Source organism: Urocitellus parryii, chromosome 7 (genome assembly GCF_045843805.1).
Source record: "Urocitellus parryii isolate mUroPar1 chromosome 7, mUroPar1.hap1, whole genome shotgun sequence".
Taxonomy (NCBI): Eukaryota; Metazoa; Chordata; class Mammalia; order Rodentia; family Sciuridae; genus Urocitellus; species Urocitellus parryii.
This window is the reverse complement of record NC_135537.1, coordinates 147,208,121-147,231,232: the sequence shown is the minus strand read 5'-3', so window position 1 is coordinate 147,231,232 and position 23,112 is coordinate 147,208,121. Positions and strand designations below refer to the sequence as shown.

Sequence of the window (23,112 nt, the reverse complement as noted above, 5' to 3'; positions counted from 1 at the left end):
TTCTAGAGCAAAATCCAGTTACTTTGCTAATTTATTTTGAAGTTTATGAGGAAGAGGAAACTGATGGAATTACTCATCTTAGGATAAGTATTATCTTTGAAACAAGAGATATCATAGTATTATTTTTAAATAGCTAAAGCCATGACTCATTCAAATATAGATTGAATGTGTGTATTTAAACCATACATGATGTTATGGGTTCATGTGTGATGGAATCATAAAACTGATCCAAAAAATCACTGGAGGAATAGAGTTTATAGAGTTAATTGCAGATGATATTCTAAAACATGTTTGCTAAGTTAGGGGATAGATTAGTACCTGTGTACACAGTGATCATAAACCTGGATAGGTTATTTTTACAATTAGTACACCTTGGTTACTATCTCATAAAATTCAAAGGACAGCACTGAATTCTAAACTACAACAAAGTGTTTTCTATTTGAAAAAGTTTTAGGGCTGGGGATGTGGCTCAAGCGGTAGTGTGCTCACCTGGCATACGTGGGGCACTGGGTTCAATCCTCAACACCACATAAAAATCAAATAAAGATATTGTGTTCACCTAAAACTAAAAAATAAATATTTTTTAAAAAAGAAAAAGTTTTAAACTTATGTCTACTTTTAGTATGATTTGCCTAAGAAATCAACAGGAGGAAATAACTTTTAGAGCAATGAGTCACAAATTGAAAAAAAAAAAAAAAAATTCCTGAGATAACAACAAAACCTGGATAGCTTTATGATCACTTCTGGGGGACAGAAATCATTTGCATGTGTCCTGGTCAAAATTTTCAAGTTAATACGTTATTTCTTAAACTCTGGGACCTGGTTAATAGTAAGTGGAACATAACCCCCTACCTACCATCCTCTACACTTACGGGAATCCTGGAGAGGGGTAGGGGCTGTTAGCAACATTCCAGGATGACATAGGAAGGTATGCACTTATCCTTTGCCCTGTTTCTAAGTCTTAGTTGTTTTTATTAATATACATAAGTTCTGAAAAGACTTTTCCTCTAAAGTTAAAGGATATTTTTAGACCATGTAAGCCAGTCACAGTGACATACACCTGTAATACTGGCTCTTCAGGAGGCTGAGGCAGGAGGATCGAAAGTTCAAGGTCAGTCTGGAAAACATAGGAAGACCCTATCTCAAAATAAAATAAAAAGGGCTGGGGATGTAGTTCAGTAATAGAGGGCCTGGGTTCAATCTCCAATGCTGCAAAAAAAGAAAAGCAAAACTTTTAAAGAGAGTAGCTATCAAATATATGTACACGGGCTGGGGATGTGGCTCAAGCGGTAGCACGCTCGCCTGGCATGCGTGCGGCCCGGGTTCGATCCTCAGCACCACATACCAACAAAGACGTTGTGTCCGCCGAAAACTAAAAATAAATATTGAAAAATTCTCTCTCTCTCTCTCTCTCTCTCTCTCTCTCTCTCTCTCTCTCTCTCTCTCCTCTCTCACTCTACCTTTAAAATATATATATATATGTATACCTCTATTTAAGCATATAAGCTTATTTTTACAATTAGTACACCTTGGTTACTATCTCATAAAATTCAAAGGACAGCACTGAATTCTAAACTACAACAAAGTGTTTTCTATTTGAAAAAGTTTTAGGGCTGGGGATGTGGCTCAAGCGGTAGTGTGCTCACCTGGCATACGTGGGGCACTGGGTTCAATCCTCAACACCACATAAAAATCAAATAAAAATATTGTGTTCACCTAAAACTAAAAAATAAATATTTTTTAAAAAAGAAAAAGTTTTAAACTTATGTCTACTTTTAGTATGATTTGCCTAAGAAATCAACAGGAGGAAATAACTTTTAGAGCAATGAGTCACAAATTGAAAAAAAAAAAAATTCCTGAGATAACAACAAAAACTGGGGATTTTTATAACCCAAGGAAACTAGACACAAATTCACATTATGTCTCATCTTCTCCTCCCTACCAAAATAGCTAGTATTTTTAAGGTTTTGTGGTAGTTTGGAAAACAGTATCTTTCATCATACTATGGTCATGCTCAAATGACACAACTTACTTAATATCTGACCCATGAGAATCTCATGCAAGTCTTAGTTTCTAAGAATTTTCCATTAATTTTCAGTCTGATTAACCAAAAGAAAATGATTTGTCTTTATTTCATTATCACCATTGTGCATTTGCACATGGAAACTCACACCTCTGGTTTTACTTTATTCTCTGTTAACTACCTCATCCTTGCAGATATCCAAGGACCTTGTAACTGTGCACTGGGGATTTTGTTAAGAGAATGGATCACCTATGCTCTTTTAACCACACCCATGAGGAAGGAGAAGGCGGGTGGGGGTGGGAATCAGGTAAATAAGCCTTAGAAATAGAATAGGACTGGAACTATGGGATTTGAATGCCAGATGCTGTGGAACCACTTTGCAGGAACACTTGGCCCAACTTGGAGGGAGCAAGGGCCTAGAAACCTTCCTGAATAGAGTTGATGACTTAGTAGGAATTAATATTAGCACAGCACCAATTTATCCATTAAGCACAACTATTGGGGTCCTTGAGTATATAGGTCCTCTCCTAAGGAAGAAAATCTAAATTTAAAAATACACTTTTAGCTGTTGAACTTATTATTCACTAAAGTGTCATTGTATTGGAAAGTGGAGGGGCAGTGCGTGGGAAGAGAACCCAAGTCTTCAGGGCCTTCTGCACACAAAGACTTTGATGTTGGCCCCAAGTCCATGAGAAGCCCCTGGCAGATTCTGAATGATGAATCACAAGGCCAAGGCTGCAGGCCCCAGCATGCCTCCTGGAGGGTACCCTGATTGCAGGCTTTAGGGCACTTGAGAGTCAGGGTGCAGTGGTTAGGCCTTGAGATCATCAGAGCTTAGGAATCTCCAGGCCCCTAATCTCCTGCTCTTCATTCCAGTGGCCAACTGGACTGGCTCCTAAGTTTCAATTCCCTTCAGGTTGGGCCAGAAGAGAACTGGAAATGGACACAGTGTCCACCAAGTCCCAACCCTGAGTCAGGGAGTCTGGCAGAGACATCCGCCCTCGCCCTGTGGTCAGATTTATAAGAGCCAATGAGTCTCCTAACAGAGGAATCCTTCTTGAAATAGTTCTTCTCTGTGCCTGTATACTGGGACAGTTGGAAAATCCCCATGTCACCTTTGCCCTCTACTTCCTGTTACATTCTCAGCCTCTTTCTGTCTTATAGAAATAGCATGTTCACTATTAATGAGCCAATGGAGAGCATTCTGACCTCTGTCCTGTGACTTCCTGATCCTCCTCCTTTGATAAACATAAAGACAGGCCAGCAAATCAAGGAGATCAAAATTTATTTCTCAGAACAACTCTGCCTGCCCAGAGGAAAGATGAAGGTCTCTGCAGCTGCCCTCTCCTTCCTCATTCTTGGTGCTGCCCTTGGATCCCAGGCCCAGGTCGTACCCGGTGAGTCTGGAGAGCCCCTTCACCAGTGGCCAGGTCCTCGGGTAACTCTTGGTCTGGGGAGAAGATGCAGAGGGCACCACTGCCCTCCCTGACTCTGTCTGCAGCTTGTGATCCCTGAGAGAAACTGCACAGAGATGACTGGTCCCATCTGGGGAAAGAGTTTTCTCCTTTGCAAGGCCAGAATTATTGGATACCTTCTCTTGGCTGGCATTTTAGCTAGATGGAAAGAACCATCATTAAAGTATAAATTTGTGGAAAGAAGTAGAGAATTCCATGATGTTTGCATCATTATATACCATCTACTGTAGAAATGTCATTTTCAGAGGAATTGGGACTAGCCAGGTAAGTGACTCACCTGAGGTCACCTTCTCATTTGAATGTGTGGAATTTTAATTTATGGGGGTGACTGAATCTCCAGAGAGACCAATGCCATTTAAAAAAAAAAAAGAAGAATGCAGCTGAGTGTGGTGATGCACATCTATAATCCAGAGGCTCGGGAGACTGAGGTAGAAGGATCTCAAGCTCAAAACCAGCCTCAGCAAAAGCCAGGCACTAAGGAACTCAGTGAGACCCTGTCTCTAAATAAAATACAAAATAGGGCTGGGAACGTGGCTCAGTGGTTGCCCCTCAGTTCAATCCCTGGTACCAAGAAAAAAAGAATGTATTATTACATTTCCTAAGAGAGGGAGGTACACTGAGCAGCAGAGGGCCACGGTGTACCTCAGCTTTGGGCCAGGGAGCACAAGAAGGATAGAGGGGAAACCTATGCCAGAGCCTGTATGAGGTTTCTGAGAAGAACTCAGGTCAAAGGAGGGGGTGCTGTTTAAGACTGGATAGGTTGAATACGTCCCGAAAGCTTTGAATATAGTGATGATGGTCTTTCATTGTCCGGTACCTGGCTATAGAATGATTTAGGGCAGGGGACATGTTGGCATGGCATTTGAGAGTGAGACAAACACTCTCTAAAAATTGTTCTCTCTAAAAATTGACCAGTCCTGGGAGAGGCTCTCTCTCTAGCTGTCAAGGTTCTTAAGAAGTTAAAATGTCACAAGATACAGGGGAAAAAAATAAAAAATAAAAATAAGGATTGATTAACAGTCACCTAACAATTAGAATTTTTATTTAACAAACATATTATCTAGTATTTTCTATGTGCCATGCTGTCACTGTTCTTTAAACACTGAGTCTTCCAAACCACTTTGTGGGTTAGGTATTAGTTGGAACAAGTTGGAAATTTGCCATTCATGTAGGGAACAAAAGAGTAGGACTTAAGCAATTTTATATAGTTTGTATATTATTATTGTGGTTGTTGTTATCATTATTATATTCTCTCACTTTCCAAATGAGAAAAACTGTGGTTTAGAAACCTTAAATAACTTGCTTTAATATCATATAGATAATAACTGTTGAAATTAGTTAACATCAGGACAGTTAAACATAAGGACAGGCCAGCGAATCAGGGAGATCAAAATTTATTTCTCAGTTCAGAAGTAGTTATGGAAAGATAAGGCTATTTCAGATTTCTTGTTTTCTTTTTTCTTTCTTTTTTTTTTTTCCACTTTGGATTGAACTCAACAATCTACCACTGAGCCACATCCCCAGTCCTTTTTGTTTTTTTAATTTTGAGAGCGTGTCTTGCTAAGTTGCTAAGAGATTCACTAAGTTGCTGAGGCTGGCCTCAAACTTTCGAAATTCCTCCTCTGCTTTCCAAATCACTGGAACTATAGGCATGATAGTGAGTCACCATTCCCAGCTCAGATCTTATTTATTTATTTTCATTGCAGTTCTACCCACATCATATCAAACATGTAGAAGTGTATGCCTTATTAAATGTAATTTAATTGTAACTATTTAAGAAACCAGCTAGAAGTTAAGTTGCACTTGCCTAATTAGAATGATGCAGGTTCACAATTTCTTACCAACAATCTTTAGAGTTAGATGTTTTCTGAAATGCAAAATTTTTCTGGTTTTGAAAAAATCATCCATACCTGGACATTACCTAATCTCTCTGGTGGTCTCTGGGGAGCATATTTTAATCAAACACTTAGGAATATTTATACTAAGTTAGATAAATAAAGACTGGAAGTAGCTTCACATCACTTCAAGGGACATTGCCACCAAATGAGTAGATGAAAAACTTGCTGATTCCAGAGTCCTAAAATTCCAGAAGCATGTTCAACTTGCAGTTTGCTTTTAGTATTTCAGAGTCAGTACATAGTCTTCATGTCTCCAACATTTTCAAAAGGACCCAGAGCACTCATGATACAAAAGGGCTGAGACAGGCCTAAACCCAGACAGGTGACGGTGGTCCAGGATCAGAGCCTCTCTACCTTGGGATGGGGCAAGGAATAGAGGAGCAGAGACACTGAGAGGGTGCTGCCTCCCAGCTATTTCTCTCCCCATCTTTCTATTTCTTTCAGATCCAGAAATAAGAGAACTCTTGGAGAGAGAGCATACGTTTCAACCTCCACTAGTTAATAAAGGTAAATATTCCATTGTGTTATATATTTAAAAGCAGAAGATGAGCAAGATCCGTGCTATGGTTTCATCCACCATATTGACAGGGCAGAGAGATCTGGAGGACCCTGGGGTATGTAGAAATCTCCAGGGAAGATCAGGATGGGCCACGGGTACCTCCTGCAAAGATGCCTTTTCTATTCCCACCTGGCAGTCCTGAGAGCCTTCCCAGCTGGGGCACAGGGTGTTCTCTGGTGCCTGTAGCTGCCTTCCCCTTCTCAGAAAATGCTATTGCCCCTATTGAGGCTGTAAGTCCACCTGGGTACCTTCAGACACACCATTCCACTTTGAGGTGGGGGTTCTGAAGCAAGGAGATGACACTGAGTGATGCCCAAGGAGGAAGAAGCATCCCTTCTGAGTGCTGGTCCCTCTCCTTGGTACTCTTCACTGCACCCTCCGTGGTACTCTTAAGAGAAAAGACTTGTCCCTTAAATAGCCCTTTCTCCACTTACAGTCTTTAACTCTCCTGCTGACTGCTGCTTCTCATATATTACACGAAGTATCCGGTGTACATTCATGAAAACTTATTATACAACGAGCAGTGGGTGCTCTCAGCCAGGTGTCATGTAAGTGTCAATCTCACCCATCATGTATTGGGAGCCAGGGAGCCGGCAGGGTCTTGGAGGGAGGGCATGAGGGATGGGTGTCTAAAATAGTTCCACCCTTGGATCTTGCCAGGTAAGGGACAACTTGTGTCCTCACCAGGGTCCTGCAGGGCATGAGGGATGAGACCTTCCTAGTGGAGAGGAGGAGAGGGGAGGAAGGAGAGAGCAGGCAGAAGGCTGCCCAAGGACACTCCCATGAATCCTCAGGGAGCCTCCCAGGCAGAGGAGGGTCTCAGAGAGGATTCTGGGCCTGAGCTGCCTTCTGTAGAGAATGGAAAGAAGAGACTGTTGGGTGGTGATTCCCAGGGGTAAGGAGGATGGGGCTCCTTTCGTCCACTTGCTGAAGATAACTCAGTTCATAATCGCCTTCTTGTCGCCCAGCTTTATCACCAACAAGGGGCAACACGTCTGTGCCAACCCCGATGATCCATCAGTTCAAGAGTGCATGAAAAAACTGAAGCACAATCCATCATCCTAGGATCCAAGAATTATGAACCTTGCATAAGAAGAAAGAACAGGATGGCCAGCCATCCCACCCCCCAATTCTCTTGCCCGAGTACCTCCTATGAATTTTTTAGCCCAAACTATTTTTTAAAGAAATTTGCTGTTCTGTTCTGGTTAGAAAACTAATGCACTTAATAAAGAGTATTCAGTTTAACTTTGCTTGGATTTTTGAAGAAAATAAACCAAAATAAAACTGAAAGAATTGCTGAGCCCCAAAGAAATAAAAAACAAGTTCACCTGTCTCATCTCCCCTCTTCTGAAATGGCTAATCTTTGAAGGCTTGGTTACAATCTCCTCCACCATTTGCTCAAATCACAGTACAATTTTATTTAATATCTGACCCAGAGTAATCTTTTGAAAGGTTCCTGTTTATCCCATAATTTTTTTTTCCTATTTACCAAAAGAGAGATTCTGGTCTTTGTTTCATTATCATTCTTGATTTGTACCTAAAGATTCACAGCATTCATGGTTGCCTGGCAACCACTTCATTCTAGGAAACATTCCTCAAGATCATTCTGAGTTCCTCTTCCAGTCTGCAGAAATGATTCTAGACCTGCGGGGGGGGAAAAAAAAAAGGCTTACAGGGATTTTTTTCTCACCACGCTTCTGAATTTGTTATCTTATGACAAGTGGCCCACAGCTTCCCTCTTGAATTTTTCATCTTACTAGAATATATCCTCCTACTGCCTCCTACTGGAAAGGATGAGAAAGGCAAGCACCCTCCCTTGCCTTGTGGGACCAGGGCAGGCAAATCTGGTCATTCTGATACTCCCTTCCAGTATTGCAGAGAAGAAGAAAGGAATCCACCCAGGTGACAGTGGTGGTGGCAACAGATTCTGGAGGTGGTGGTGCCGGCACACATGTTCATGACCCAGTTCTGGAGGTCGGCACCGCTAGCTTCAGTGCCCAGCAGAGGTGGCAGTATCCACACTACTGGCTCCTGGTGCATCATTTTGGCTGTGGCAATCAAGTGGCTCTCTTTAGGTCTCCACCCATTTTTCAAGCTTTCCTGATATTTCTGGGTACTACTCAAAATCTTAGGGATAAATTTCTCTTTTGCTTAAATCAACCAGAGTCATATTCTACTGCTTTGCAACAAGGAACTCCAAATGATACAAACAATATACTTTCTGAGATTTTGAGGGTCAAAACCTTTTGATAGTTCAGCTGACTATGAAAGTCCTCTTTCAAGATCATTTTCTCTCTGTAGACAGTGCTCAATCATCTTCTCCTATATCATATAACGCCAAAATTCCAAAGCCAGCTGATTTCTTATTAACTGAATAAAATACATCCTTAGAACTTTTAGGAAATGTCCTTTTATCTTTGAAATTCAGACATTTTACCAAAATGTATCTAAATGTGTCCTTTATTCATCAAGCCTGCTATTCCCTCAATTAGCCTTTTACTCTGAAGGCTTGAGCCTTATTTTAACTCAACTTTTTCCCTGTGGGTTTCTTATTTTCTTCTCTCCATTCATGCTATCGTAGGCTTCTAGAACAACCGGTGGGTATTGGATTTTGTGCACCTATCCCTTATGAGTCTTAACTTTTCTCTCATATTTTACACTTTCCCTTATGAGTCTTAACTTTTCTCTCATATTTTACACTTTATTCTGTGTGATAGAAATTTTCTTTTGTCTTTAGTTATGTTCTTTCTATATTTAATTTCCAAGAATTCTTTACTGACCTCAGACAGCTGACTTTTGGTGCAGATGGGGAGGGATTGTTGGGAAGTGATTGGAGATAAGGGATAAAGCACAAGTGCATTCAATTTAAACTAGTGTCCTGGGTGATTCCTCTGCAGGTGTCCTAGGACCTTGCTTAGAGACAGCACTTAAAGAGGTGTGGATAGCAGGTAGGTGGGCTAACTGGTGGACCATGCAGGGTCTTCAGAAATGCCTTGCTTTTCTCCCCATGATGCTATTCTCAGCATAAGTAGAAGTCCCTAGTTCTCTGGGTATAAATGCAAATTCTGATTATAGGAGCTCTGGTTCTGCTGGATGGGGAGGAAGGAGAAGTGCATTTGCCAGGCTTTCATTGAGGTGGTCAGGTTAACTTCTGGGGGATACACTGAGAGGTGGGGTGGGGCTTCTTGTGACCTGGGGAACTGCACAATTCTTGCTTGGCCCATGATCCCCTCTGGAAGACTCTCTCAGCAGATTCCTTCTTGGTTTAGAGAATTGTGCAAACCCTGCTCCCAGCTGCCCTGAAGTGGGAACTAGCCGAGTCATTCCACACAAGTTTCTTCTGCCAACACCCCTTTCTCAGGAATTCTAAAATAGATATTTATGTCACTCAAACAAATTATTATTGAGTGGCTATTTTATGTTATGCATTTTGCTACACATTAGGAAAACGATGAGAAGAAAACACATTAAATTGCTGAACTTTAAAAATACCTCAATCCATAGAGGAGACTGAAAATGAAAATATGATATAAAATTACATCTAATTCATTACTAAATCTCCAAATTATTATACAACACTGGACTAAAAAGATTAGGCTATTTAGACTTGGAGGCAAACAGTCTGGGACTCCCCAGGCCTAAATTACATTGTCTAAGGGCTAAAGAAAACAATATAATGTGATGATCATTATTACCCAAAGTACATGTATGAGGACACGGATTGATGTGAGTATACTATATATACAATCAGAGATATGAAAAATTGAGCTCTATATATGTAATAAGAATTGTAATGCACTCTGCTGTTATATATAAATAAAATTTTAAAAAAGAAAGAAAGAAAACAATATAATGCAGCTAGAAATCTGTTACATAGATAAGGGCTTCTGAAACCTTACCAGGCATAAGAATCATTACTAAAAAACTGATTGCCCTCATATGCACAAGGCCATGGGTTCAATCCCCAGCACCACACACACCCACATACACACCCACACACGCACACACACACTGCTGGTTCCACCCTTTGAAATTTGATTCAGTAGGAATAGGAAAAGGTCAAAAAATGGCATAAAATTACGTTTAAAAAAAGTGATGTAGGAGTTGGGGTTGTGGCTCAGAGGTAGAGCGCTCACCTAGCATGCGTGAGGCACTGGGTTCGATCCTCAGCACCACACATAAAAATAAAATAGAGATATTGTGTCCACCTATAACTAGAAAATAAATATTTTTTTTTTAAAAAAAGTGACGTGGCCACCAACTATATTCCTTTTTCTCCTGGTCATAATGTTGTGTATTTTCAACCCATTTATCATCAGATGGGAGTGAGGTGGTTTGATATTGGCTATAGACTGTGGGTGACAGTAATTTTATATCATTTCCAGAACTGGTTCATGAAAATCTCTCAGTCCTCCTCAGTCTCTCCCTTTTGGTCATAATTCAGAGGTCTTAGGCTGCAAATGGTGGCATCACAAGATAGAAAAAGCCCTGGTTCCCGAAGGAAACAGCTCTCCCCAACACACGGGTCTTTGCCCCCCTGCTGACCTCATGAGACCGTGACATGTGAAAAAAATAAGCCTTCATTTTGTTTAATCCCCTGGGTTGTTTAGTAGAGCAGTTAGCATATCCAGAATGATGCAGGTCCGAACTCCATAACTGCTGGAAAAATGAAGGGATTTCCTGGGCAGGTGGGCTAGACCTTCATGAAAACAAGAGTGAACCCTTTCTCTTCCCAACTCATATTCTTCCCAGAAACAACTTGTTTCCTGAGATTGTTCCTAATGACAACTGTTGACATTTTATTTGAGGAGTTCAACAGTGCAGTTACGGATGGTAACAAATAAAGAAAATTAATGACTGTCTCCACACCTAACCTTGAGAAGTCAGCCATTTCCTATACCATACACATGAATAACCTGGTTTGATTTATTTATTCATTTTCCCTTTAAAACATGCATTTAGAAATCATCTCTTATATGAATGGACAAAGATGAACAATGGATGTTCCCTGCCCTGATGATTCCAGGTGAAAAGAGATTAATACAGCTACGTAACCACAACAGCAAGCAGAATGGACAAAGTGCCCCCCAAGAAGAGCATGGTGAGGGCCAGTAGACTGAGTCTGCAGAGTGGGATCCAAGTCACTGTGTGAACATGAGAAGTCACTGGCCCCGTCTTATCCCTGGTTTCCATTTGGTCAATGGCCAGCTTAGACTAACCTAAGGATGGCAGGTACACAGAGGACAAGCTGCACAGAGACCACACACCAATCACAGGACTTCTTCCTGAGGACCTGGACACACAGCCTCAGAATCGTTTCTAGTACAGGGCTCCCACTCACCACTAATCGATAAAACCTGCTAGCTGTCCCTGCAGTGAGCATCCTCCATGTTTTCCACCCCGCTTCTCTGGAGCAAAAGTCAGAAAGCAAGAGGAAGCACCAAAGGGATTCCTTCCCCGAGCTCAGAAGGAGCTAAAACTAAAGCTCTTATAGAGAACCCCAGCCAGCCTGGACATTTTGGGAGAGTTTAGTTGGGGCCACCATATTTCTTTAGAGCACACAGACTTCAAAGCCAGACTGAGTTTGAACGCCAGCTCTACTTATCAAGTGTCAAAGCTTGTGCTTGGCTTCTGAGCTTCGGTTTCCTCAACTGTTGTTATAAAGACTAAATTCATAATGCATTGGGGACAGTGGCTATGGTGTGCAGCCATCCTTCCGTAAATGAGTCATCTCCTCAGCATCATAGCTCTTCTTTACACATCCTCCCCCTGTGGAGAGGGGGATGGGGATGAGGCTGGGAACTGCTTCAGAACTTAGGTGAGGGAGTCCTGGCTCTGATCAATGAAGGGAGACTGCAGACCTCAACTCACTACCCCAAATGTCCTCTGGTCTCTAGATCCTGAATCATCACGCCCCACCTGCCCTTGTTAGGAGACCTGAAACTGGAATTGGGCACAGGACACATCTCAGCCTTGAGATCTTTGGCTGAGGCTGAGACAGTGCCCCAGCCCCTATCTCGTGACCCACGGCAGGGCAACGGCTTACATCAGAGGAGTTATTCCCGCTGAGGATGGGAGGCAATTTCCTGCCTGGAATCTTGGCTTTCCATGCATCCTTCACACCACCCTCCACAAATTGGCAGGATGTGAAATCGCTGAGTCATCCGCTGCTTCCTGGTTCCTTTCAAAATCTCAGTTCCCTTATTTGAAAAAATATATATATATTTATTTGCCTCGGTGATCATTTCTCAACACTCCCTCACCCCAGGAGGCTCGGGAGCCCCCGGCAGGCCAGCTCTCCTCCTGAAGAAATTCTCCATGGCCACCGTCTCCCTCCTCCTCCTCCTCCTTTTCTCTGTTGTTCTAGAGGCCAAGGTCGCATCCTCCTCACGTGAGTGCAACACCTTTTCTTCCTTCCAATCCAGTCCCTGTGGGAAAATAAGCAGAGTAAGATGGCTGGAGAGGTGGGGTGTAGGGGGTCTGCCATCTTCTTAAACTGGTGTCTTCCTTACTCACTCCAGGACCCTTCCCCTCAAGGCCAAGAGGGAGGCCAGCCTTCCTCTCCACTCCCTCAATTCCTCTCTTTGCCAATAAGCATAAAAGCAGCCTATGCTTTGGGGGGTGTGTGTGGGGGGGGTATTATCCCAGGGAGGTTGAGGAGCAGGGTTTGGAACCCTTCAAGGCCATTTTGTCTATCAGCACCCTCCTCACCCTGAGATTTGCCCCCAGCCTATTTCTGGTGTCACCCATGCCCTGTGAGCGCAGTATTACTTGGGTATGGACTAGAAGAGCCACAATAGTGGGGGCTCCTGTCTGGGCCACCCTTTTGCAATTTAATTCTTAGGATGAGTGGCCTTATCAGAAAGCCAAAACTATTCCTTGCCCTTCCATTACCCCAATATAGCCACAGAAGCCCCCAGAACAGAAAGCTCAGGGTAAAATCCACTGACCCAATCCAAAGTCCTCACTTACCGTGTGGGAAAATAAAATGGTCACAGTCCAAAGAAAAGGTGAAGAGAGTTAGAATTGGGGTGTCCTAACTCCACCTTGTTTCTGTTTTCAGAAAACTGGAGGGGAATGTAGAAGGTTGTTGAAATAAAATCAGTTGAAAATTAATGGAGGCAAATCTGGACAGTTTGATCTCTGAAAAGTCCTTTGTCAGCTCAGAGGACAAAGGTGGTAGAGTCAGAGCCCTGAGTGGGCGTTAGGGACCAAGGATCCCTTAGTCCATTCCTTGGATAGTGAGGATGATACCTGGCATAGAGCTGGGTGCAGGACCAGACCTTTCTCTTTCTACCCAAGCATCTGCCCCGATGACCCAGTGACCTCTGATGCCACTGCAGTGCCCACTCATGTTTCTGTCCAGCTTGGGCACATCACATGCACACACCTGATTTTTCAGCTCCATGACTACAGTATGTGATTGTTCGTACAGGGCCCTTCCCACTACCCCTGAAATTCAAGTTTGGGGTAACCTCACTGTCACTCCCTTGCATCTCTTATAAGAGCTGTGAAATTTCACAGTCAAACAATAGCTGAAAAGTCACCTAATCCAGTGATTTTTAGAATTTTTAGACCATGAAACTTTTCTCCAAGCAAAATCTTCCACAGAAGCCAGTATATAATACAGGAAAAAGGGTTCAATGAGGTCCCCAGGACACTGCTCTCAAATTCAACAGTTCCCCCAATATAGCCACAGAAAGCTCAGTGTAAAATCCACCGACACAGTTCAACTACAGTGGGGGAAACAGAGAGGGAAAATGAAATGGTCACCATCCATAGAAAAGGTGAAGATGGGTTAGAATTGGGGTGTTCTGACTCCATGACCATTGTCCTCAAGAGTTTGGTGTGGACCTTCTTCCTTCTCTGCTGTCTATGGGCTTAATGGGGACAGGACAAGGGACTGGGTGGAGCTGCATCCCAAATGCCATGAGCTGTGTTGGCATTTTTTCCAAGTACTCCTAGTTGGAGCATCTTTTCTGAGTAAAGAGCTCAGGTCCCATGATCTTGGGCCAGTCACTAGCCTTCCCTGTGAGTCAGTTCCTAGTCCGTGAACCCCACCTTCCTAGTGTGCTCAATGAGAAGGTGGGGTTCACTGCTTTCCAAGCCTGGAGCTGGACGTCATCAGCTGACCTTCCCATGTGGGGTGGAGGAAAGGGGCTGAAGAATGCTAAGGAGAGGGAGAAGAGATGAGTTTCTCCAAAGCCCTCCCTCCAAGTTCTGCGGGGCTGTCTCCTCCCTCCTTGCAGGAGCAGCAGCGATGCATCCTTGACGGAGGCTTCGCCTCAGCATGCCCCTTGCTTTCTCCTCAGGAGGACCTTACAACCCCTCAGAGTGCTGCTTCACCTATGTTTCCCATGCACCCCCGAGTCATCGGATTATAGATTATTATGAGACCAGCAGCGAGTGTCCCAAGTCCGGAATTGTGTAGGTGGCAACGACACACCACACTGGGGGAGGGGGGGTTAGCAGGGCCTGGGGAGAGGGGCTGGAGAGGACATGGAACAGGACTCCTACAATGCCTCCCAGGTGCGTCCACACAGGGAGAGGCAGCCAGAGGGCACACCGGGGACTCAGTGACTGAAACCTGCTGAGAGAGCCACCTGAATGCTGGCCCCTTGATGGGGAGGCATCAGGAGAAAAGAGGAGGCACAAGATCATTTTGGGGGGTGGGAGGAGAGGGGAACACAGAGACTACACGTGCTGGAGCCCCAGGGGCTGAAGAGCATGTCTCTGAAGAGAACCAGGCCCCTAGCTGCTGCTAACACAGGAAGGAGAGATGGGATTGGCCCAGCAGGGATTTGGGAGGGAGGGAGGATGGGCTTTCTCCTTGGCCACTGGACCCCTTGGTTTGTAATCCTTCTCCCTATTGTTCCACAGCTTCATCACCAAAAAGGGGCACCCCATCTGTGCCAACCCTAAGGATGAGTGGGTCCAGGACTATATCAAGGACCTGGAGGAGAGCTAAGTGATCCAGAAGTGCTGGAGAAGGGCTCAGCTCAGCCGAAAGAAAAGAAGAGGCCAAGGCCCCTCCACCCCAACCTTCCCCCACCACCCCTGGGAGCTGCCCTGCCTTGAATTAAAGACCCCTCATGCCTTTCCCTGCCCTCGTTCATTTCTACTGAATCTGTCCATTGGCAGGAGACTGGTGACACCAGTGAGCTGAGTCGGGTGTGGCACCTCAGCATCAAGTCTCACTGTGCACAAATTTTGCCAGAGTCCAGAAAACAGGTCCAGACTGTGAGTGGGGTAGTGGGAAGCTGAGCAGAAAGCAAGAGAGAAACACAGGGTGAAGCCACCTCCTCACACACCTCCTGTGTGCCAGGGGTAACACGTACCATGTTGTCAGTGCTTACCACAGTCGAGTCACCCTGCTAAGCAGCCTGTTGGCACCATCTCATTTAAGCTGCACAACAAGTACAGAAGCTAAAACTCACTACCCAATCTTCATGAAGCCCTCTCCTTAATAGTCAGACTCCAGAGTGCATGTGTGTGTGTGTGTGTGTGTGTGTGTGTGTGTGTGTGTGTGTGCATGTTTTTCTTTGCTGCTGACTGGGATAGAAATGAGTCATTCACATTTAGACAGTTCCTCCCTCTTCACTTCCATATACCAGTTTATACTGTTTGCTTTACTCCGTTTTGTATCCCCCACAAGGCCAAGCAGAAAGCCTGGCCCATGTCAGGTGCTCATTAAATGAATGGATGAACGGATGCATCATGGAAGGAAGGAAGGAAGGAAGGAAGGAAGGAAGGAAGGAAGGAAGGAAGGAAGGAAGGAAGGAAGGACAAAATGAGACAGGAATCAAGAGATCTGTGCCCCAAGAATAGGCTCCTAAATTTATCTTCAGGGTTAAGGAGGAAATTCGTGTACTTGGAGGAAGAGTGTGCCTGGTGTAGGGACCCTGACCGCCCTGCCCTGGCCAGCAGCCTTTCACAGACAAAGGTGTGTGGGCAAAAGCAGCAACCAGCAGGGGCCAGTGGGCTAAAGGCACACCCAGGCTTCCTCAGACCCCCTCACTTCCAATGAACAGAGGTCAAGGGAGCACTCACAGACCCTCCTTCCCTCTCCTAGGAAGATGTCACAGTTTCACCACCACTGACTGCCTGGGACCCACCAAGACTCATTGCATTAGATGTGTCTCCTATTTAGAATTAGTCACAGCAAACAGCAGGCCCCCCCAGCTGCACATTGCCTATCGGGCCCTGCCTCCTGCTGCCCTCAATTCCTGACTCTTCCCTTGGGCCTCTGAAGCTTGCAGTCCATTAGCAGTAAAATCCCCTGCATCTTCTTTCTCTTCACAGACTGCTGCCATAACCTGGGACCAGGTCTTGAGGGAATGGAAAGAGAGAAGACGCGGTGGGGCAGATTCAGCCAGAGCCCAGGATTGATGGGGGTGGGGTGCAGTTCCCAGTGAACTCAGGACCACGGAAACTGCCTGTCAGGTTCGCGGCAGCATGGGAATGCCTCTGCTGGTCACAACTGGCCACGGTGGCAGGGTTCGGTGAATCTGTATTTGGAAAACCCAGACTGCTGCTGCACCTAAAAACCACTCTGGAGGGCTGGGGTCGTGGCTCAGTGGCAGAGTGCTTGCCTAGCCTGTGTGAGGCCCTGGGTTCAAATCTCAGCACCACATATAAATAATAAATGAATAAAATAAAGGCCATCAACAACTAGAAATATAAAAACACTTCAGAGTCTACGGTCCAAAGAGATAAATAAGAACACAGACAAACCAAGCACCTCAACAACAAATGGGGACCCAGGCATCAGGCTTATTGTTTTATCCGAGTATTAGTAGCATAACCTGTGACAAGAAAGAGTCTGAGCTCAATCAGGTGTCCTCAGACTGGGGATGGAGGCCCTGCTCACTCTCCCAAAGACCAGTCACCAGAGGCAAACTGGGACTGCTCTACCCTGCCTCCTTCTCAACCCAGAGATGGTGGTAGGTGACACTGTGAAAGCAAAGAGATCTGGTTCTCGGTACTGCTGGCCTATTCACCTCCAACCCTTGCAACCTCCCCTCTCTAAGCGCCAGCGGCCTTGGAGTAGTGATCACTTCTTCACTATTGAGAGGATTACGGGGCATGCAAAGTGGCAGGCAGCGGCCCCTGGCCACACAGTCCTCCAATCTTCCCCTCACGTGAATTCAAATCCTGCTAACTCAGCAGCTCCCGCCCATCCTCCACTGCCAAAACAGAGGCAGCTGTTTCTCCTCCTCCACCCCCTCCTGAAGTGGTCAGAGTCCAGAAGGCTGAGCAGTGGGAGCACCGAGGACCAGCAGCAAGGTGGACACCTCCACTCAGCAGTCCCCTGGAGCTGTCCGGACCTGCTGAGAGATGAAGGTCTCTGTGGCTGCCCTCCTTCTCCTCATCCTCGCCACCACATCGGCTTCTTACTTCCAGCCAAGTGAGTCCTTTGGTCCCCGTAAGGCAGGGATGAGAAAGGGGAACCGGTGGCAGGCGGAGAGGGGATACCAACAGTACTGTCAGCTCTCTGACCACACCAGCCCCAGGGCCGCTCCCAGCCTTCGCCCCAGCTACGGGTCTCAATTCCTCCCCTGTGTAAGTAGAGTTGGGCTTGATCTAGAACCTTCTGGGGATGGGCAGGTCTAGGAAACTGAGTTTCGGTTTCCTGAGGAGTCTGCAAGGAGTCTCAGGGAGAGGAGAGTAAGAAGTAGAGGAGAACGCAGTGCAGTAAATAAGTGTGGCAAGTGAAATGAGGGTGAGGAACGTAGAAGCCATCACTTGGGTCCAAGCCCAGGAGTGGGGAGTCTGAACCAGACACCCCCCTTCCTTGCAGCGGCTGCCATGGATTACTAGGACTTCCAGATAAACAAAATGAGTCTCCATGGGATGGCCAAGTATGCTATTTGGAGATCTGTGCCCCCCTTTCTCACTCCTATCCCACCAAAGACCAAAGAGAGGAGCGTTGAAAGGTTTGGGATCCAAAGAGAGGGGGAATTGGGACCTATTTGCCCACTCCCTATCCCCTGCCTCTGCCATTATTTATGAGGACTAGTGACAAAAAAAAAAAAAAAAAAAAGCACAAAGACACTCAGCCCTTCTATGTAGACACCTTGGGTGGCCCCAGCCCATCTTTTCTCCCAAAGTTTGTGGTCTGGCCTGGCTGGGCCTGCATCAACACACAGAGGAGCAAAGGTCAAGTGCATCATGCAATCTGTCCACATACTCTCAGGGTGACTGACCTTGGTCTTTGTAAACTCTATTTTGAGAACCAGGGACAGGAACATCACTTATAAAAGAACTGTACACAGAGTCACTTATGGAGGAACTGTGTGTGTCTGGTGGGTGGGAAGGGACAACCATGTCCTCTGGGAACGTCAGTCAGGCCAACGCAGTGGGTTCAGATCTCAAAGAAAATAGCCCTCTTGAAACATGGATCAGCCAGAGGGCGCTCTTGAGATATCCCAAAGTTTGTCACTGGTTGGAAACACAGGGTCAGACTACACAGAAGGACTTACTGGCACTCTGCGGGTTTGGGGGATGGGAGTGTCTCTGGCCTGACTTCCTGGGTCATATCTCCAACTGGCAAGTAGTCAGGGGAGCTCAAGAGAGCACTAACCTATCAAGTCCAACATCCTGCAAACCTCAGAGAGAAGGAAAACGGCTGTTTCCAAGCAAGAAGAATGGCCATTACTACCATTTGTTCTCAATGATATTCTAAGGAGCACCAACTGAGCTTTCTGTGGCCGGGCTGGGTCAGACATCTTCTCAACTATTCTCACGGTGATCTTTTAAGTATCTTTTATCCCTATTTAACGGATGAGGAAACTGAAACCTAGAGCTGAGCATGATGGTCCCCACCTGTAATCCCAGCAATTCAGGAGGCTGAGAAAAGAGGATCTCAAGTTCTAGACCAGCCTCAGCAACTTAGTGAGACCCTGTCTCAAAATAAAATTTTAAAAAGAGCTCAGTAATAGAGCACCCTTGGGTTCAATCCCTAATATTACAAAAAGAAAGAGGGAGAGAGAGAGAGAGAGAGAGAGAGAGAGAGAGAGAGAGAGAGAGAGAGAGAAAATTGCTCATGATTCAAATCATTTATTCAAGATTCTGATCCCAGCTGACTCTGAGGCCTGAATTGTACACTTTTTCCTCTTGGTCACCCTCTTCCCTACCTCAGCAGCTCTAATGCCTCCAGTTTGGAGCCCAGATTTCACCATAGTTTGGTCAGTGTGTGTCCCATCCCTCTCCCTCCCTTTCATCTCCTCCTCATCCTTCCTCCTCCCCCTCCTCTCCCTCCAGAGACCCCAAACTGCTCAGCGATGGCTAGATCCACTGAGTGAGCTTCTCCCAACCTCAGGCCTCTTTCTTTCTTCCTCATCCTACAAACCCTTTGCCTGTCTAGATCCTACTCATCTTTTGAAAACCAATCCAGGCACCCACCTCCTGCTTTAGGACTTCCTCAACCACCAAGATTGGGCTCAGTCCCCCTCATTCTGTTTCCACAGCACCTTGTCCCGAAGTCTGTTCTGCCCTGGACCACACTCTATGGTAGTGTTTAATGTTTCACTTTCTTTTTACCCTGGCTTGCGGTGGCCTTGTCCTTTTACCCCCCATAAAGACATGAGCTCAATACATATTTGCCAAATTGAATCACAAGTAAACAAGAGTGAGCCAGTTTCACTAGCAAAGATGAGTCTCTGCGCCATTTGTATTTAGATGACACTCAGTTCTGAGGCTGAAGGCTTCCCATGTGTGTCCTTGGAGGGTTTCATTTTTTTTTTCTCTCTTTCCCTATCACCCATCAAGCTGCAAACAGGTGGCTTTGCCATCAGAGGAGTGGCATGCGATCCATGGGAGATGGAGGTAAGCAGCCTTGGTCTCCCTCTTGATCTCACTGGCTCCACTTGCAATGTGATTCCTTCAGGACACCCTGCGGGGGTGAACATTCAAGCCTCCTGCTGCGTGACATACTATGAGAAAACACTGCCACAGAAACTGGTGAAAGGATACAGAGAGGCCCTCACCTGTCACCTGCCAGCAATCATGTAAGCACTTGCCTGCCAAGACGTCTGTGGAAATGGGAGGGAAACCCTGGGGCAGGAGTGGGCTGCAGAAGACCAAGAGGTCTCCATGCAGTGGAGTAGGGAGTGGCCAAGGGTTTGGGCTTTGAATCTCAGGGACCAGGGTTTAATTCCTGATCTCGCCACTTATACCTGTGTTTTCAGTCAATGGCAGCCATTGTGAAACCCGAGCCTGAATGTCTAGGTTGAGTGGGGAAGGGACTAAGAGAAGGGAGGATGGAGACTAGAGAGGTCTGAGGGGACCCAGATAGAGGAGCTGAAGGGAGACTATAGGGGACATGAGCCGTGAGAGTTGGAGGGGGCATGTGGACTGGTCCTCCTTTCTTGCTCCACAGCCCATGACATCCAACTCTGCCTCCACAGCTTTGTCACCAAGAAGAACCGAGAAGTCTGTGCCAACCCCAACGACAGTTGGGTCCAAGACTACATCAAGGATCCCCAAATACCTTTGCTGCCTCCCAAGAACTCAGCCTCAGTTAAAATCATCAGAACAGAAAAAGGCCAGCCCTAGTTTGGCTCCCCATGATGATAAGGCCTCCATGCAGGCCCAGGTCTGTGGAGGAAGGAGCCCTAAGGTCTGAGGTAGCACAGACATAAAGACACAGGTCAATGATCAAAATAAAAGTATTTTGAATGTTGTCTCAACTTTGGGAGGAAATGTCAAAGTTAAGGGCAGGGAAAGATACATTCTCAATTCAGAAAAGAAAAAAAAAAAACTCTTTCACGTTCTTCTCATGCTCTGCATCCCATTTCTCACCTGACACTTATATACCAGGTGTTCTAAATATTCCAGTTTCCAACCAACCAAACCATCTCTAGTCTCTGAATCTTGGCCCATTAACCCCACAGAACTCTTGATTTTTCCTGTTTATCTTATCCCTTTCCTGGATCTATTTTTTTCTCCCATTCTTTTTTTTTTTTTCCAAAACATAATTTGATGGTGGGGATCGGGGAGCCCAGGGCGGAAATATCCATGTTAATCACTTTTTAACCTGTAACAGAGACATTGCTGCATCCCCACCCCCACGTTTGGTCTTCCTCAAAGTGCCATGCAAAGGATACCAGACTCAACAGCAGAGGCATGCTCCTGTAGCTTCCATACTGAATTATGTAAGGCAGAGAAAGGATATTAGGTTAGGCTGGGGGTAAACTCTCAATCCAGATCTCAAGCTTGCAAATAAATAAAGTGTCCTTAATTGCCAATTTGGTTCTTAATTTTCTGCCTTTTCCCTGAGAGCATAAAAGAAACTCAGTAGTCTTCCCACCCCCTCCCCCTCCCCCGCCCCAGCCTTTTCTACATTGCCTTAATAATTTTGTCAAGGTTGGGCACTAGAGAGTTAGGTAGCACTAAGGACAGGAACATAGAGTAGATATCCCCTGCTCTCTACTCCTCTCTCTCCAGCTCAAAAGCAGGGAGCTGAATTCAACAGAATCCAACATTTTCAAAAAAAAAAATGCTGTTGAGTGGACAAAACAAAATCTGGCAATTAAAGTTAGATGACTACTAGAAACAAACTGGTGAAAACTGGCTCATGAATTGGATTCTGGCGAACTGACTCTTTACTGCCCCCAGTGGCCATGTTGGGAATACATGAGCCTGCCTCTGCCCCATGGCACCTGACTCTTTCTCAGAGAGACTGGAAATTTGAACCTGAGAAACAGACTACTTGCGTAGGCAGCAGAGGTGAAATTCTGGCAGTTTCCCAAAGGAAGAGACCTATGAACTTCTGCCCTGAAGTTCCTGACGCTGCTCTGCTTCCTGCCCTTCTCCAAGATGAGGGTTTTGGCTAGTCTTTCAATTCCATGAGGTACCCCAGCACCCTGACTATTTTTCCTCCTTTTAAAAAAATTGTTGAAGGGCCACAGTGGCCCTTAGCACCCCTGGAGTAACCTTCATTGGTTTAGATCAGTTCTGGGATGTGTGTTCATGTGTGCATTAAAAAATACATTAATATAAAATGCATCACTCTAATCATTTTAAGCATAGAGTATACTCACATTGTTGTTCAGCATCACCCCTACCACCTCCAGAACCTTCTCATTATCCCAGCCTGAAGTTCTGTGCCGATTGCCTATCAACTCACCATTCTCCCCTCCCCCACCATCATTCTATTTTTCTGTCACTATGAAGTTGACTACTCCAGGTTGTTCATTTAAGTGGGATCATATAGTGTCCTTCCTTTAGTGACTGACTTACTTCCCTGAACATACTGTCTTCTAGGCTCATCCATGCTGTAATATGTCAGAACCTCATTCTTTTTAAGGCTGAGCAATATTCCTATGGTTCGTATACCCTACATTTTGTTTGTCTTATCACCCATCAGTGGACCTGTGGTATTCCCCCTTTTCTTTCTGCTCGCCAGAGTTAGCAGATCTTGGTTTCTGTTCCTTGCATCAAAAACAACCTGAGTGTGTACAATGACCCATCAATCACCACTATCTTAAGAGGGAGCTCAGAGGCAGGTGAGGAATCTACCCCACATGCTGGCTACCATTTGTTCTCCACAGGAGGTGAGTGCTACCTATTTTTGTCCTTCCCTGGACTGTGAGCTCCTGCTCAGTGTTCCAGGAATTCTGTCTGCACTCCTTGCTAACAGAGCCCAAGTGCTACAGCTAAATATGATCAATGCCCCCCTTCAAGAGCTCACAGTCTGAGGTTCAAGGAATCACTAACCCGCACAACGTAGTCAGGCCTGTAACTTCGCTTGCAGAGGCCCGAGTAGACATGAGTTGGGGGTGGGGGGAGTGACAAGGGCCTAATTGACACAGGAGGCCGGACGACAACAGAGGGCACACCCAAGGCAAGAGGAAGTTTCAAAGTCCTTAGCCAGCACCAGGGTCAAAGTCAGGGAACTAGGATTCAAAGTCTTAAAGGACAGGAATGGGCTGAAAACAGGAAGCACAGGGCCCTGATTCTGTCAGGTTGGAAATTAAATGTCATTATCTTTTTTTTTTATCCTGTTCATCAGAGAAGTTCAAGGTTGAGCTGTCAGTATAAAAATCTGAGTATTTATATATACAAAAGCAAATCCCCACCCAGCACATAACATATATCTTGACAAAAAACGGCTAGTGGTTCAGAACCAGAAGGGTGATTCATGGGCACATTTAA

The 23,112-nt window shown here is 45.3% G+C and overlaps 3 protein-coding genes across 3 annotated transcripts; all 3 read left to right on the top strand.

The window, feature by feature from the left end:
- The first annotated feature begins 3,227 nt into the window (after positions 1–3,227).
- On the top strand, positions 3,228–7,165 carry LOC113175901 (C-C motif chemokine 15). Its single transcript, XM_026380267.2, has 4 exons — positions 3,228–3,420; positions 5,841–5,903; positions 6,392–6,503; positions 6,924–7,165. Exons 1-4 carry the CDS (start codon positions 3,345–3,347, stop codon positions 7,018–7,020), a joined length of 348 nt encoding a protein of 115 aa, XP_026236052.2. The 5' UTR covers positions 3,228–3,344; the 3' UTR covers positions 7,021–7,165.
- Positions 7,166–12,208: 5,043 nt separating this feature from the next.
- Ccl14 (C-C motif chemokine ligand 14) lies at positions 12,209–15,034 on the top strand. Its single transcript, XM_026380268.2, has 3 exons — positions 12,209–12,346; positions 14,268–14,382; positions 14,836–15,034. The coding sequence occupies exons 1-3, from the start codon at positions 12,274–12,276 to the stop codon at positions 14,921–14,923; spliced, it is 276 nt and encodes a 91-aa protein (XP_026236053.1). The 5' UTR covers positions 12,209–12,273; the 3' UTR covers positions 14,924–15,034.
- A 2,142-nt stretch (positions 15,035–17,176) lies between these two features.
- Positions 17,177–20,645, top strand: Ccl16 (C-C motif chemokine ligand 16). The gene is made up of 3 exons (XM_026380264.2): positions 17,177–17,362; positions 19,844–19,964; positions 20,364–20,645. The coding sequence occupies exons 1-3, from the start codon at positions 17,293–17,295 to the stop codon at positions 20,509–20,511; spliced, it is 339 nt and encodes a 112-aa protein (XP_026236049.2). The 5' UTR covers positions 17,177–17,292; the 3' UTR covers positions 20,512–20,645.
- The last annotated feature ends 2,467 nt before the right edge of the window (positions 20,646–23,112 follow it).